The sequence below is a fragment of the Colossoma macropomum genome, unplaced genomic scaffold, assembly GCF_904425465.1.
Source record: "Colossoma macropomum unplaced genomic scaffold, Colossoma_macropomum, whole genome shotgun sequence".
Classification (NCBI taxonomy): Eukaryota; Metazoa; Chordata; class Actinopteri; order Characiformes; family Serrasalmidae; genus Colossoma; species Colossoma macropomum.
In genome coordinates, this window is record NW_023494799.1 from 32,215,677 (window position 1) to 32,232,484 (window position 16,808).

At 40.0% G+C, this 16,808-nt stretch overlaps 1 protein-coding gene across 3 annotated transcripts in view; it reads left to right on the forward strand.

The window, feature by feature from the left end:
• LOC118818695 (CSC1-like protein 2) overlaps nucleotides 1-16,808 on the forward strand; it is a 66,128-nt gene that overhangs the window by 28,960 nt on the left and 20,360 nt on the right. For all 3 annotated transcript variants that reach the window (XM_036586025.1, XM_036586026.1, XM_036586027.1), the window contains exons 4-8: nucleotides 5,615-5,653; nucleotides 9,498-9,588; nucleotides 12,914-12,951; nucleotides 13,464-13,606; nucleotides 16,747-16,798. In XM_036586025.1, the coding sequence (XP_036441918.1) occupies nucleotides 5,615-5,653; nucleotides 9,498-9,588; nucleotides 12,914-12,951; nucleotides 13,464-13,606; nucleotides 16,747-16,798 (363 nt within the window). The remainder of the gene's footprint in view (nucleotides 1-5,614; nucleotides 5,654-9,497; nucleotides 9,589-12,913; nucleotides 12,952-13,463; nucleotides 13,607-16,746; nucleotides 16,799-16,808) is intronic.

Below are 16,808 nucleotides of genomic sequence, written 5' to 3' on the forward strand. Positions count from 1 at the left end.
AAAGGGTGGACTCGCAGCAGTGCATGGACACCATATGTTAGCATAGGAATGCTACTTCTTTCGATTTGAATAAAAAAAATCTCTAAAACTTGCAACAGTAGCTACGAAAGAACAACTTTGTTGGTGAAAATTGGTTCAGAGTCTGTAAAAGTGGCCAGTGACACTTTGAAACTATGTATACATCTTTTTTATGAGGCGTCAGGCTGAGGTCCTGAAGAGATGAGGGCTGAAACATGCTTTACGATGCCTGTGTGACGACACCCTGTCAGAACGTCACAATGGAATTGCATGTTAGGCCGTCTTTGCTTGTGTGGGCTGATCTTCTCTTCAGAAAAGCTAAGAATATTGTGTCTTATTCACTGCCGCTTTCATGGTTGTCAAAACAAAGGTGCTGATCGTTTTCAGTTTAATGGAAAAGTAATGCTTGAGCCTCGAGGCTAAAAGTGGAAATTGCTGTTTAACTGCAGTCATGTTCTGCATTAGCCTCTGAGGCAGGACCCTGTCTAACCAAAGGCAAAAATAGCTTCGTAGAGGGACGTGTTGCGCCTCCGTCTCCTGTCCCCTCGCATTTTTTTTGTCTTTGCTTTTCCTTTCCCTTTTGCCCCGTCGTCTTAATTCTCCAGGCAGAAATAACAACACTGAAGAAGCTCCAGCGCGTTTCCCTGACACCAATTTGGCAGGGAGGGGCAGCGAATTAAGCCGCAATCATAAATGCCATCTGTTCCATAAAGCAATCTGTTTCATGATGCTGCGTGCATATTTACTGCGCTCCCAGAATTCCTGCTTGTCCTGCACAGTGTGATTGTGCACGACTATTTCTAGAACCCACGCAAGCTCTCTCTCTCTCTCTCTCTCTCTCTCTCTCTCTCTCTCTCTCTCTCTCTCTCTCTCTTTCTCTCTCTTTCTCTCTCTTTCTCTCTTTCTTTTTCTCTCTCTCTCATATGAGAGGACAGTGCCAGGAATATCCACCCCTGCTTTCCGCATCTCATCGTTTTGCAGCACGTCGACTGCTTTTGGCTTATTGCTTATTGATACGCCCCGAAATAAAGCCGAGCCAGAGCTGCACACGGTTACATAACTGCCACATATTTTTAAAACAGAGCTTCCTCGTAGGTGGTTAGTGGCTTTGAAACCTTTGCTGAACATTCACTGTTAATTGGGTGGGTTGTTTGATTATGTTTCAAGGCAATTACCATACATCATAAAACTCTTTTTCTTATTTTTAATCACAATTTGCGAACACAGCCGTCTTCTACATTGTGTGAACATTTCTATATGGATGCTATTTTAACAGGACACAATGAGAAAATTGGCTCAGTGCACATCACACGAAGCCCAATCACAAACCGGCCTGCCAACTAGCAGTTAACAAACTTGCATAGCTGGCATATCTTGCAAGTCTCACAGTTTAGTTTAGAACTGCTAGTTAGAGACAAGGTTTTATCCCTTTATCATGGCAGTGAAAAGCTCAAAGGTTTTCATACTCTCTCAAAAAATTTTCACCACATCAAAGAAATCAAAGGTTTCGCACGATGTACTTAAATGGGCTACCACAATGTTTGCTAAACAAAATCAACCAGCAGCTAAAATCTCCTGAATTAAATGTTTAATTTGACTGCACTGAGAACTAAAACCTAAGAGGATAGTTTGTAGGGGTGCTGTAATGATCGTGGCATCAGGGCTGTTTTAGGTCAAAGTGCAGTGGAAAGCAGCCTGCACACTCTGCTCTGTTCAATGACACATTAATGCGATAAAGTAAAGTAACACTGTAAACTTGTTTTCTCTGTTTAACCCTTCAAACCATCCCTAGTAGCCAAGGCTGAAGCCCAGATCCTTGTGGGTTGAATTGGCTATATATATATATATAAATATAAATATATAAATATATATATATATATATATATATGACATGCAGCTGCTGTTGCTCTCACTTAAAAAAAAAAAAAAAAAAAAAAAAGTGAAGCTGTGTTCACTCCAAAGAAATCATGCTTTCATGTTGAGGTTTATGTGAATTCTGCATTCATACCATAAAAATATTGTTGGTAGATAATTAAGAGTAGTAAGAATAACGCGATTTATTTTCTTTTGTTTTTCACCCTAATGAAAACTGAATGTATTGCAAAAGAGCAATAATAGTTAAAGACTTCTATGGCTTATCATAGCAGATCTAACAGACTTGCCCCTGTGTGCATGTGATTGTGTATGATGTGTTAGGGGGAAGTGAGAGAGTTTCTTCTCGTGAGACTGTGGAGTCTGCATTTCCTGCTGCCTTTAACACGCTCCCTCTCTCCCACTTCCTCCAGCGGAGACTAGAAAAGCTTGTATTGGTTCATACAAGGAGTATCTGTACTCCAAGGCCTTTAAACAGCCTAACAGGGCCAATTTAGAGATGTGTGTGGGCTGGTGATGGATGCTGATTGGAGTGTGTTTGTCCCAGGAATCGAAAAAACTTTAATCAGGGCGGCTCTGTGCTTAATGATGACTGCTGACAGACTGTTGCTGATATAGGATCTTGCCTGCATGCTCAGCATCAGGTATAAGAGCTGGTTTGTCAAATGGCCGCATGGTTAATGCCAGTGCTAAAGGTTAGATTTGGATGCATTTTACATGCGTTATTTTGTACGCAATTTCACTAGTTCACATTGTGATAAGACAATACACCCCAAGAGGCTAATTGTGTAAGTGTTTTTTTTTTTTTTAATAAATAACTAAATAAATACGTTTTTCCTAACAATGCTGTATATTACAGTAGTTTTAGCACTGACAAGGGCTGTTGTTAGGCACTGCCCAAAGCAAAATAAACTACAATGTGTAAATGCTGAAAAAATTACTCATTTTATTTTGATTTATATTCACAAAGAACAGTTCCCCCCTCCAAGCAATGTTGTTCATTAACAGTAGGCTGCAGGGGTGTCAAGTGGGACAAGGAGAGTTTCGCCCTTGTTTGCATGTCAAATGTTTTAGTATAATTTAATTTTTACTTTTTTATTAAGATGCAAGTGAAAAAGGTAGCTTATGTTACTGAAGTGAATGTAATCTCAAATATCAAGCATTGTCACAAGCTCACGCTGTTATAAACCAATGTGGTTCCATATTGATGCCCATGGTTTTGGAATAGGACGTCCAATAAGCTCATGTAGGTGTGATAGTCAGATGTCCACATACTTCTCTGCATGTATCGTAAATATTCCACACCTATAGACATACTGTACTACAACACATCTACATTTGAAGCGTTTTCTTGTCAGATAATATCTGCCGCCTGAAGCAGACATTCAGTTACCTCGTACAAGAACCAATTTCTGCCTATTGGCATTATTTAGGTAACAAAATAGACACGTTTACAACCAGTGAATTGCTAAAAACCTGTTAGATGTTTGCAAACATCACTATACTTTCTAAAACAAAACAGATTTTGTTTGTTTGTGGTCAGTAATGCCAAGTTAAGCTGTGTGGTATGTAGTTCACATGCTAGCTTACGTAGTACCTAGTAGCCCATGGTCAATGATTATTCCATGAACATCTCAATGGTTTTTGATATCTTGGTGCATTAATACAGAATTTAGATGATGTGTGCAGTAGTGCTGGGCGATACGACCTCAAATCAACATCACGAATAAGAGAATGTTTTACCTCTTACGATTAGTGAGCGATTATTTTGTTTTTGTTTTTTTTGTTTATTTCTTTGTTTTTTTTTCACGTGAAGCAACATGGCACACTGTCCTTTTGCGTATGCGGGTCAGTTTAGGAGCTGATCTGTTCAGACTGTTGTCGCATACAGATCACATTTTAAAAGATATTGTGAACAGCCAAATAAAAAAAATCTGATTTAGTGAGAAAATCTGATTTGGGCCACTTTTACCTGCTGTGTAAACGTAGCCTCAGCTTCCATGTCTCAGAGTGGACGTGGCGGAGTCATGTGACTATACACGCGGTAGTAAGTTTTTAAGGGGACAGCACATGAAAACATAGAGTGGGGAAAGGATTAACAGAATTAAAAAAAAAAAAATCTAAATAACCAACATGGGCAAGATTACGTCGGTTAGAGGTGCTGAACGTCTGTTTCGATTACTTTTCGATTAATCGCCCAGCCCTAGCGTGCAGTTATATGTGTGTGTTGAGTATTTCGCAATGGCTTCAAATGTAACTCAGCCTCTCAGAAATTAGAAACTGTATTAATCTGTTTTATAATAAGACAAGCATACAAGCACCTTTAAAGCAATATCGATGCATCAGTGATAAACTTGTGGAACCTTAAGGTTGATCGATTTTGTCGACCAACCGGTATATCACTCAGGCCCTACTTTTTACCACCTGATGGGGACCTTTTGGGATTTTAGGCCATGTTGCGATTTGACTCTTTGTTCTGGCCGTTTCCTGTTTACCCTGTAAGTAATCTTTAAAGCGGCAGCCATCCTGTGTGTTGTACATGAAGGGCACAGGAAGTATGTAGCATGTTTTTGTCATGTCACTGGGGTACTCGCCCCCTGCTTATCCTTTAGCTCTTATCAAGGCCAGCTGGGACTAAATAAAGGAATCCAAAACACAGCTATGATCAAACCTGGTGTGCTTAATAAGTGTGATGTTTAGAAATCTATGTTTCTGTTTAATCAGGAAGGCCATAAGAGTGCTTACTTTCCTTATTCCCTTGGCTAAGGAGAATGGAAAGGGGTGCAGCATGTGAGGAATGTGTAGCATACCCAGCACATATCTGCTGTGCCTCTTAAGGGCTCCCTCTGTTATGCCACTCGCCTGATGCCTAGGCAGTTTACTGTAAATGGTTCCGATGTGGAAAGATGTTGGGTAGTGGCTGATGGAGGGAATGATTCAGTGCATCAGAAAATAGAAAACCTCACCACATTTTGATTTGATTATATGACTGGAAGAACTGCATAGTAGCAGAATATAGACAATAAAAACAGTCAGCTTTTTTACATATGAAAATGGCCCAAATTCTTATTTTGGCCAGAAAAATTTGCTTTTACTTTGTTGGATATTATTATAGTCTATCATAACATTTCCAAATCGATGCACTTGAATTTCCAGTATCAATGCATTATTGCACCCCTAGTAGCATAACTGGGGTATTTTTTTGTATTACATGTCAATCCCAGGTCATCCCAGATGATTTATAGTTTAAATAAGCACCAATAATTTAACACATTTTGTATCAGGAACAAATTTAAATGCATTTTTCATTTTTCTATTTCTAAAACATGAAATATAAAATAGGCCATAACTTTTGCACAGGCCATCTATTATTTTTCTTTCCGCTATGTTAAATTTAGCAAATAAACAGTGATTGTGGATTAAAATGTGCCAAAGTCTGAGCATGTGTTAACTTATTTTCACTTGGAAAATCAACAAAACATTTTTGACCAGGGCCAGCTTTTTTTACCATCTGTTGCATTTGACATGCACTTTTCATGCCTTCTGAGACCGGATCATGGCGGTGACACGTCTTTTACAGTTCAGTGCTTGTGGAACATATACTGTGCTAATCTAACCTACCTTCCTCCTCAGGTGATGTTCTTCTAGTTTAAAGAGATCCAGTCAGTGTGAATTCATTGTTAACCTCATTTTTTGACTCCCTCTTTGTTTCGTTTCTCCCAAGACAGAAGAAGCGAATCCTCGGCTGGGAGGAGCGGGAATAGTATGTTTTCTTCGTGTTGTTCACGCTTATCTGAGAGGTTCTGTTTTCTAATCTGTTTCTCCTGGGCTGCTTTTCCTCTGCTAACTGATGAAGGGACCCCTTTCTTCTTCCTGTAGGCTTTATGTATGTGTGTCTGAGTGGATTTGGGAACGTTGCGTTCATATCTGCTCCAGATTCTCCGAAAGCTTTTTTCGCTGAACACCTTTTTACCTTTCCTAACACACCACTGGTGCCTCAGATTGCTGGTTTGTGCATATGTGTGTTTATACTTGCATTGCTGTATGTGTCTCTCACCTCTAATAATGTGTGTGTGTGTGTGTGTGTGTGTGTGTGTGTGTGTGTGTGTGTGTGTGTGTGTGTGTGTTTGTCAACAATGTCCTGGCTTTTTTAAGAAAATCAAAAGAAACACAGCATTAATGTATAACATGTGAGGACCACAAAATAGCGCAGTGTAAAGTGCTTTCTACAAAATTTTTATTTTAATAAAACTGAAAGAACAAAAGCATTTCAAGGTTAAGAATGGGCTTAGATCCTGATATATAGACACTTACATATAATAAATATGGGGTATTATTACATATGGATGCATATACAATACACATGAGAGGCCACTCTTTCATTTATTCTATTTCCAGTCAAAATGTCTAACAACTAAATGTGATATCATATTTTTCAGTATTTGTTTTCATTTGAATATGTGCCTTTTATTACAACTTTCATTTTTTAAGAGACTTGAATTCAGTTTTTCGAAGAAATCTACAGGGATATTTTTCCACACCTCCAAAGTTCAGTTGTAGAAGTTGGTTGCATTTTCTGCTTCTCGCCATCCAACTAATCTCACACACATTCAGTAATGTTGAGGTCTGGACTCTGGGTTGGTCAGTCCTTTGTTCTGAGAACACCAGCAGCTTTATTCTTTAATTTTTTTTTTTTTCTGTTTCTGTCTTTTTCCTTTTCTCAGTAAGGCCTTCTGGACAGCTTGCAGACTCATAGTGTTGAGTTGTCTTTTCGCACTGGAAGGATGGACAGAAGCACCTCTGGATTTTTTCAGCTCTGAAGTGGAGCTTGATTTAGTGGAGCTTATATGTAATCTTTTAAGAAATATCTCCTGAAATATGAATAACATGTACTTGATGGTTATTTTGACTGGAAATTAAATAAACGAGGGGTGGATTTGCACGATACTATGTAAAACTTGGGACTAATGTATGTTGGAATGACCCTATGCTTTGCAAAGGGCCTCCTAACTTATGTGTCTCTTGTCCTACTTGTCTGTGTGTGTGATGTCTGTCCTAAATGACTACAGTAGGAGAAAAGAAAGGGGTAACTATGAGCCCGTACACAGGTAAACGACCAGCTAGAGCCTCCGTGAGCCCCTGTTTAAACGTGTTCCCAAATGGTTGATTCCCTATAACTAGCACTAAGTATTGTTTACCCTATTTGGTGTTTATTTTGTGATTTCTCTCCATTGTGAAACGTTAGCTGGTAGCCTGTCATGGGATAGCACAGTTCACATATACAAATTGTCCTCTACCAGATAGATCGTAAACGTGACTTCCTGCCACGCACACAAACTGAACTGCCCCCCTCCCGCACTCACACATATAGATGTGTATGCACGTAGACTGAGACGAGTGTGTTTCTGGTTATAGTTCAGAATGAAACTCTGTCTCCATTGTCTGCTCCATCATTGACCTAACAGGCTAAATCAGTTATATTAAGAGTAGTTGTCCACGAGGCATGCTGTCCATTATAACAGCTCAGCATGCCTCACTGAAACATTCTGCTATTCAGATGTTTCAGATGCCTCTGCCAGGTCAGAGGGTTGTTCCAGGCTGCTTCTTCCTCTAAAGCCAGAAAAGATCTCAGCAGCAACGTTTAACTCTTCTTGCCTTTGTGCTGTAAGAAACTTTAACGTAATAGTTTGTTGAAAGATCAAATCTATGCAGCCCCCCCTTATCCCACATTTACACTCCACCAAATGTGACATACTTTTGTTAATTTTGTAATGTCATATAGTGTCAGAGACCACATTGATGTTGGCCTACACTTTGCCTGGTTGCTAACTCTTAACTCTAGTGCTAAACATGTTTTGGCTGATCGACTGCATTTGCGGTGAGGGGGGAAATATATAACTTTGATTTGAGCTATTACCATTTAAAAATAAACAACAGCCTTTTAACATTCTTGCCTTATGCCTTCGGTGATACTTTATTCGGAGAGGTTCTTTATAGATGAAATAAACGTTTAACAGACTCTCAGTAACATATCAACAACATATCAGTGAAGAAGCAGCAGTGAGTACATTCAGTAGATTATCAAGAGACTTTTAATTAACTATGTAAATAAAATTTGTTCATAATCTGCTGAATTCATTTGATTTGTACTTTATTTGGAGTGGCCAAATTCATATCTGTAGGTGTTAACATGAGAAGTCACTGAACATTTAACAGGAACAATACAGGCCATCTCAACATCCTCAACAAGCTATTATAGACACCATTCTGTAACTGGAGTTTAACCCCTTAAAATCCTCCAGGCTTATTACATATAAGGCTTATTATTCAGTAACTACAGGGGCTTCAAACTGGCTGAGCTCTTCTTAGGTTAGAGAAGTGTGTAGTAAAACTTTGGGCCCACCGTTGCGCCCTGGCTTTGTAAAGGGCTAACTGGATTAGGTTTTGGTTGAAGTTAGGGTTAGGGCCAGAGTGAGGGTTAGGATTTGGTTTTAAATAGAGGTTAAGGCTAGGGTTAGATTTTAACAGGACATTTTCGAGATATTTACATCAGTGTATTCAGATGCTTCACTGCTGCCACATCACTGATATGTTGTTGATGTGTTACTGATACTCTATTAAGAGTTTATTAATCATCTACAAAGGACCACTTAAAATAGTGTTACCATGTGTTTTTATTATATTACTTACATAAATGGCAGATGTTTTACATCACATGCCAATGTCCATTCAGTCTAGTTGCTTTTTGGAGTACACGTTCGTGATCAGCCGCGTTTTGCTTCACACAACCAATCAGCAACCTTATTATTTTGACAAGGCCCAATCTGGGTTGCAGTTTTATGATGTAAATTTTGAATCGTCCATAAAAATCTGTGATGCATGGTGCACATCTAGATGTTTGTACAAAAAACACTCAATTCTAAATCTTTTTTGCTGACGTTATGGCAGGAACGTTGGTCGTTCATTTGAAAAACATGAGGGCTCCACGTTTGAGAAAGCAGAGATAGGAGAGAACATTCGTGTGTCGATTCCCTGCAGCTGGACTAATGAGTTTGTCACTCAGTTAGATGGACCTGCACACTGCTGGTCTTTATGTGGTTAGCAAAGCTAATGTGTCAGCCTGACAGGGTGGAAGGAACCTTCAGAGAGAGACTGTGTGTGTCTGTCTATCTGTGTTTCTGTGTTTCATCTAAACTTGCTGCAACCTGCATGAGATGTTGACTGCGGAGCCTGCACTGCTTTTTAAAGGCTTAAAGAAATTGTACATACACATGCTGATCCTCCAGTAAATACATCATTCTCCTCTCATCTTTTGATTAGTTTGACCCAGATTTGCATTGCAATGCAGTGTCTTAGACAGGTGTGTGTCTGAAAATTAAACATTGAACAGTGCGGTCTCCTCAGTCCATTTCAGAGCTCAGCAACAGCCTAGAGACAACCACGATCTCGCTTAAAGATCTCTCACATCTGTGAAACACTGTACTGTCATATTACTGACTAGCTGTATTGATTGACATTTTCTTTCTTTCTTTCTTTCTTTCTTTCTTTTCATTTTAATTTCTTTTTTTTATTCCTTTATTCCCTTTTTCTCTGTCTGCCTCCCTCAGTGTGGCTTCAGCATTGCATTCAGAAACTCCGGATCGTTATGAGCGTCTCACCTCCGTCTCCAGCTCGGTGGATTTTGAACAGCGAGACAACGTAAGGCGCCTTTCCATCATTATTTCTCTTCTTTCCTTTCGCACCCCCACCCCCCACCACCTCCTGCCTCATGCAGCTTGTGTAGTTAGAGTTTAGTTATTCTCATCGGTGGTGATTGGAACTAGATGCCTGAATGTCTTTAATGCCTCTAAAAGTTACCTAACTGAAACCTGTTGCATTAAGTGGTTATGTATACATTGTCTACATTGTTTTACTGTGGCTTCGCATTAAGGTTTTGACGTGAAGTGTATTGTTTTCATATAAACTGTTGTGTTGATACTTGCTTATAGCAAGTCTTCTGTTTACAGTTTTTGTTTGTATATAATAGCAGTATGAGGATGAGGATTTTGCGGTTTGCCGTGGTTTGACGAGAAAGTCAAAACGGAGAGAGAGACTGAAGCAGAGCAGCATAGAGCAAAAGAAAATTGGTGGTTTCAGTGCACTAAGTGCCCCCGCCCCTCGAGCCTACTGAAATTGAATGTGTTGCCACAGTTGAAAAAAATTCACAACGCCACTTAACCCCTTAAATGGCTAGGGCCCACCAGCAGGCCCATAGTTGTATCATACACTTCTATAACCTAAGAATAGCTCAGCCAGTTTGCACTGAAGTTCTTGTAGTTACTGAATAAGAAGCCTTAGTAAGTAATAAGCCTGGAATTTTAAGAGTTAATCAAGAACTCAACTTTTCTAGAGATGAGACTCCAATCGTGCATCACCAACAACTTAGATTTTTGGTTCTAAACCAATCCTGCAGTCTTGGAATCTTTTTGCCTTTTAAAAAAACACAAAAAATAGGAAAACTTGGACAAAACATCATGGACCGATATCAGTACTGAACAAGTATAACTGTAGTTTTGCTTTGCACTTGACTTTATTTTCTCTTTTGTATTTTTGCATTTTGCATTTTTAAAACTATTAACCAGCAAGTTAATATTATGAATTCCAACAGCTCCTTTAATGAGTACTAGCAGCCTCAACTTTCACTACGTCAACCCCAGCTAAGGCCTAACATGAAGGACTTCGTAAGGAACAGTAGTTCCCAAAAAAAAAGTTTTCAGATTTACACCATTTTACCATTATCAACATTACCAGTATGAACTCAGAAGACACGTGTAGGTTCGCTGGTCATTCACAATACAGATTAAAATGGCTGTATGTGCATTGTAGACATCGCGAAACCTGGTTCCTATCGCAACCATTGTACAAATTAAAGTCCGTAAGTTTCTCTTCAATTCTCTGCAATTGAATTACGCTGCAATATTGCAACACAGGTGGAATTACTACTTAATTGGGCCTAAAAATTTCAATATTTGGGAAATTTGGGAAAATGAACCTGAATGTTGTCGGGTTCAGACAAATATTTCAGGCTGCACTCTTTTGCTCCTGTGCAAAGGATTTTCATCAGACAAACTGTTCTACCTCAGAGCGCTCATTCACCCACTCTCTCTGTCTAAGTCCTCTGTTATCTATTGATTCTTCTACGGTACACTGGCCACACTTGAGCTTTATATATGATGACTCTTATTGGGTCCAGTCTCCTGCCCTCTAGTTCAGCTCCCTGCATAAACCACACAGATGATGATCAGGCACTTTCCGTGCTGCTGATGACCTTGAGCAGAAATGTCTCTCGGCGCTGCAGGGAAAAGAGAAACAGACCTTTTGACCATTAAAACTGAATATGCACTTTCAGTCCCCAAAGCATAAACCACCAGTTTCCCCTTCAGCTTTAAGTGGTGACTAACTGTGGCACAGATTGCAATTGGATAAAGCTCGGTGTGGCGTTTCAGGGGAGAACGGTGACGTTTGGTGCGTGATCATGACGGCAGTGAGGCCGGTCATGAGGTCACTAATCCTGCTTCTGCGGCAGGGCCTTAGGTGGTCAGCACAGGTCTTCTGTACTCCTCTCCTCCTGCAGGAGTTAATCCTGGCTCAGAAATGTCCTCTCCTTCTCTCTCCTACTCTCACACAAACACACATACAGCTAGGTGGATGAACTGTAATTTGTACCACAATATTTTCCACTGTCTGGACAAGAACGAAATGAAATTCATTCTTGAGGAGCCTTCAGGGACTTCTAAGCCTTCAGAGAAGTTCAGTTTATTTTTTATTTAGTAGTATTATTATACTACATTATACTGTTGGGTTAAATAAGTAATACTTTTATTGCCTTGTTATGTTTTGGATGGAATCAAAAGGGTTAAAATCTTTAATTCCCAAGAGGAAAATTATCCAATCGAGATTTTTTTTTTTTTTTTCCTCTGTGGTATTTAGGTAGATACAGCCAAACTAGCTCTCCTATTGGTTAGAACTTCAGCAGCTGAGCTAAAGACCTTACACATTAGATGAACTACCAACATAAATAGGCAGTGTCAGTGGGATCAGTCATGTTTTGATTTACAGTAGGTGATCAGTTTTGAGAGAAAAACATGACTCTAGGCCTTCTGGTAAGTCTTAGTCACGGACTTTGAATATAAGCTATAGTCTAACCATGTTTTTTATAAGCCTTAGACTTGTGTAATCTAGAAGGTCCAGAAAATGTTCATCATTGTTAGCTTAGTGCTAGCATGCTATTGCAAATCCCTTAAGAGTGCCAGCAGAACTATAGAAACATTTTTGTAGGTTTTGCTTATAAAACAAATTTGTTTGTTTATAAAAGAGTTTAGAGAAGAATTGTTTAAGCTCTTAAGTTTAATTTGTATTATGAGCAGGGCTTTTTGGGCTGTAGCACTTTCGGCCTTATCACAGTATTGACAATACAGTCGTATTAAGGCTGACAGATTATTCATTTTTATCTAAAAAAAAAAAGATTCAAAAGAGTGTAATTTTCAAGTCCCATGACCTGCAGTTTTAATAGTAGTCTTTATCAACAATGTTTTAATGTTTCAGGTTTGGAAGTGTGAAAATGTAGCCTAAAAAACACAGAGCTTGTTAAGTGCCTGTGGATGAATTTAGACCAATCAGATGCAGCCAAATACCCACATACTCATGCACATCCCCCTGTGACCCAGAAGGATAAGCGTCTTAGAAACCGTGTGCGTGTGCGCGTGTGTGCGTGTGCGCGTGTGCATACCACTGCTGCCCAAAACACTGTAAAATGTCTTCTTGGGTATGTTTAGTTTATTCTGATTTATTCTTTGTAATAGATTGTAACATCTCTGTCTATAATTATTATTAAATGATATATTAACTTCATTATAAATAGTAATAGGGCCAGTGATTCCAGACCTTTGAATGCTGATATGAATGTATATCAGTTTGCTATGTGTGTGTGTGCGCTTCCTGTGTGCATGTTTATAATTGATAATTATATCTGCTGTTCCTGCAGGGTTTCTGCTCTTGGCTGACGGCCATATTCAGAATAAAGTAAGTGGCTCTTTAATTCCAGTGAGCGAACTGTTGCTGTCAGAGCCGGTGGGGGGTTTCATTTAGCAGCATGTATTTACTTTGCTGGAATATTTGGAAAGCATTAGATAACACTTGCTTATTATATTATAATTTACTGTAACTGGTGATGGTTAACTATTTTACCTCAGTAACAGCCCCCAGTGGTTAGAGATGTAGTCACTGTATGGGTTTTAATAAACACAATATAATTACAAAAGTATACATGCCCAAAAGAGAATCACATCTAACAGTAAATTTAACTTCAACTAAATTCTAATGGAGTCTATAACATGCATTTCTGGCCTAAGCTAGGTCATTCTGCAGAGAAGTGCCTACTGCAATAAATATCCTCTCTGTTTCAGTTAATTGGAAGTATTATGGTCAGTTTAACTAATCTGGTAAATGCAGTGAGTTATGTGTAGCTGTGTATGGGTGCCTGTAGCTTATGATCAGGGAACACTGTGACAATGCTCTCTTGTATGTATGTGTAGGGATGAGGAGATCCGTGAGAAGTGTGGAGAAGATGCTGTGCACTATCTCTCCTTCCAGCGGCACATCATCGGGCTGCTGGTGGTGGTGGGTGTGCTGTCGGTGGGCATCGTCCTGCCCGTGAACTTCTCTGGAAACCTGCTTGGTGAGTGTGAGATACAGCTCTGTAAAGAGTGGACAGGGCTACAGTGACTGATCTCTTCATAGCGGGGAACTAATGGTGCCCTGAAATGAAATTCTTGGCCGACACAGAAATGGACCTCTGAGGTCTTGTATCATCCTGTTGAAGTCAGGCACAAATAAGGAACTTTGGATCTAAGCTGGTTTTATTGATAGGAAACGATGCTTTCATGCTCTGTAGTAAACCAAAATGTTACAAAGTCAATACATTTTGTCCTACATGTGTTGTTCCAACTAATGTCATAGAGTTCTCTGAATTGTGAGGCTGTTAAAAGTCAAAATCCAAATGTTGCTGCCTGCAAGCTAACACTCCTGCACATTAAATTTTGCATCTATACCTTAGAACTGGAGCAGTGAGGCTAACATTGCTAACAAATACTACAACTCAGTAGTCACCCAAATAGCCCAAACCATCAAAACTTTTCTCAAGCCACTCAAACCGCATCCATGTCTTCATTAAGGTCATGCAGACTTGTTGATGTGGCTTAGGACACAGTATGACTTTCTGTGAACTATAAAAATGAACATAACTGTGTAGCCGATTGCTGCAGGCAGCAAATTTGTGCGACAAGGTCAGTATTCACAAACCCCCTCAGGAGTGGGGTGCTAATCTACGGTCAATATTTATGACCGTGGTCATCAGAAAAACAGAGAAATCTGGTCCAAGATCTGTCCTGCTTTGTGTATAACAGCCCTGGTGTGAAATGGCTGACTATAGCCCATCGGTTATGTTCATTTCTATAGCTCCCAGTAAGTCATACTGTTTTCTAAACCACGTCAGCAAGTCTGTGCAGCCTAAATGAAGACCTGGATGCAGTTTGATAAAGCTGAAAGAAGTTTTGCGGGTGTATTTTTTTTTTTTTACATTTTTACTATTTAGGCTATTTGGGTGACTATTGAGTTCTGGTGTTTGTTAGCCTTGCAGCCATTCTGAACTAAAGAAGCAAAATGTGGACTCCAAACATGTCTTGGCTGATCGATCACATCTGGGTTAAGTGAAAAAAATGGGTAAATTGACTTTTCGGTGAACTATTTCTTCAAGTTGTAGCTGAGAGGCTTTTGTAGTAGTAGGCCACACTTTGACTAGCTGGTGTTTCAAGCAATGTAAATTAAATGTGCACTTGTTTGTACCATGCATATAGCTATTTTTGACCACTTAACAACCTCATTCAGAGGATTTAGTAGCTTTCGGGGAAAAAACGACATGGTAAGGACATAGCAGCCAGAACAGCCTGAAATCCACATCATCTGAGTGTTTTTTGAGCAAAACACCACTAACCATTTTCCAAACTAAACAAAGAAGCTGTCGGTGTTACCCAGATCAAAGGTCTGGCCACTCCAGAGTCCAGACCTCAGCACCGTTAAATATGTTTGAGATTATCTGCATTGTGAGAAGCACTAAATTCTGAAAACTCTGATATTATATGTAGGTGTTGAGGCTTCTTTTTAATTCTTGGTTAAATGTTTTCTGCTTTTTGTCTGATCCCGAAAAATGAATTTCTTGTACTTAACAGGCATTTTGACTAAAAATAAAAAAGGGTGGTCTCTGACTTTTTCACAGTACTGTACATACTCTTCTAATGAGCGCGCTACATGCTAAGCAGCCTCAGTTTCTCTTCCCATGTACACAGAATTTGGGCCCGAGCTTTAGGGTTAACAAGCTCGTCTCGTTTGCAGAGGCTTCTTGCTGATGAAGAACATTTAAATGAGGAGTGAACAAACCGAAATGAGACTTGGTGGGAGAGAATATGAGCCTCAGCCACTAGCTGCTAATGAGCTAGCGTTAGCTTTAGTGCTTGCCCTGGCAGTGTCCCTGCTCTGTTCTGTGTTGGCTGCGCTCTGTCCTCTAGCGCAGCTAGCAGTGGATGATTATGAGTGAGGGCTTAGCCGCTGCGCTCCGTTTCAGTAATGGGATTGAACTCTGTCTGTGAGTGGGGTAATTGGGTGCCTGTCGCAGGCAACCAAAGAAAGAGGGGGGGAAATAGACAGAGGAATGAGAGAGGGATGTAGAACAGAGTGGATTGGGGAGAGGGAGAGGGAGAGAGAGATGGAAAGGCAATGGGTACAAGATGGAACAAGTGAGGTGAATCAGAAAGGAATGTAGGACAGGGAAAGAAAAGGAATGATAGTAAAAGAGAAATGACGTGAGCTGGGTTCTTTGTCTCTTTGTGGTTGTGTGTGTCCTGTGAATATCCTCCCTCTGCTGTTCTTTAGAGTGTGGAACACAATTCACAAAAATGCAGTGAATGAACTGAATTATATATGGCATCCATACCGTCCTCCACAGAGTTAACTCACCCACTGCATTATAATCTGCCGTCAGCGAAGAAGATGCAGGAAAACTTGAGCTTTAAAGGCGAACGCTTGCCGCTGGGCACCAGGAAGCAGGCAGGTCACTTCTGGCCATGCATCTTCACTTTATGGTGGACACTTAGATTGACGCTACTACCCGACAGCACAAGCACGAGCAACACATCAGCTACTCGTTAAGCAAACAACAACAACTTATTTACAAGGAATGTCTCTCCTACTACGAGGACAGCGTCTGCTTAGAGCCTCAGCGCGTGGCCACTTTACATGGCCATACATGCTGCCCGCACTTGCACGGCAACACAAGCCAGTGGTGGGGGGGGCCACAATACGAATTTAGACTCTACACTATACATAGGTCTGTCTGTCTGTCTGTCTGTCTGTCTGTCTGTCTGTCCTCTCCTGCACATCTGGCCTTGTCTTCTCTGTCCCTATCTTTTTTTTTCTCTCTCTCTCGCTGTCTACCTCATCCCTCTTATCTACCTTCACCTCTTTCTCTTTCTTTCTCTTGATTTGTCTGTTTGTCTGCTTAACCCCCACCTTTCTGTGTCTCTTTCTGAGCATTCTCCTACCCAATCACTCTTTGTCTGTATCACCATTTTGCCATCACTTCTCTCTTTCTCTTAGTCTCTCTGATGCTCACTTCACCAAATCACTGGCAGCTCATTTATTTTCTGTTCATTGGTCTTTTTGCTGCCTTTGTGTTGATCTGAATCCAGATTATGCTCATCATTTTAACAACTAAAACATTCATACAAAAATGACCTTGTTTTTCTTTTCATTGTTTTTCTTCAGAAAACAACGCATACAGCTTTGGCCGCACCACAATAGCAAACCTGAATTCAGGGTAAAGAGTT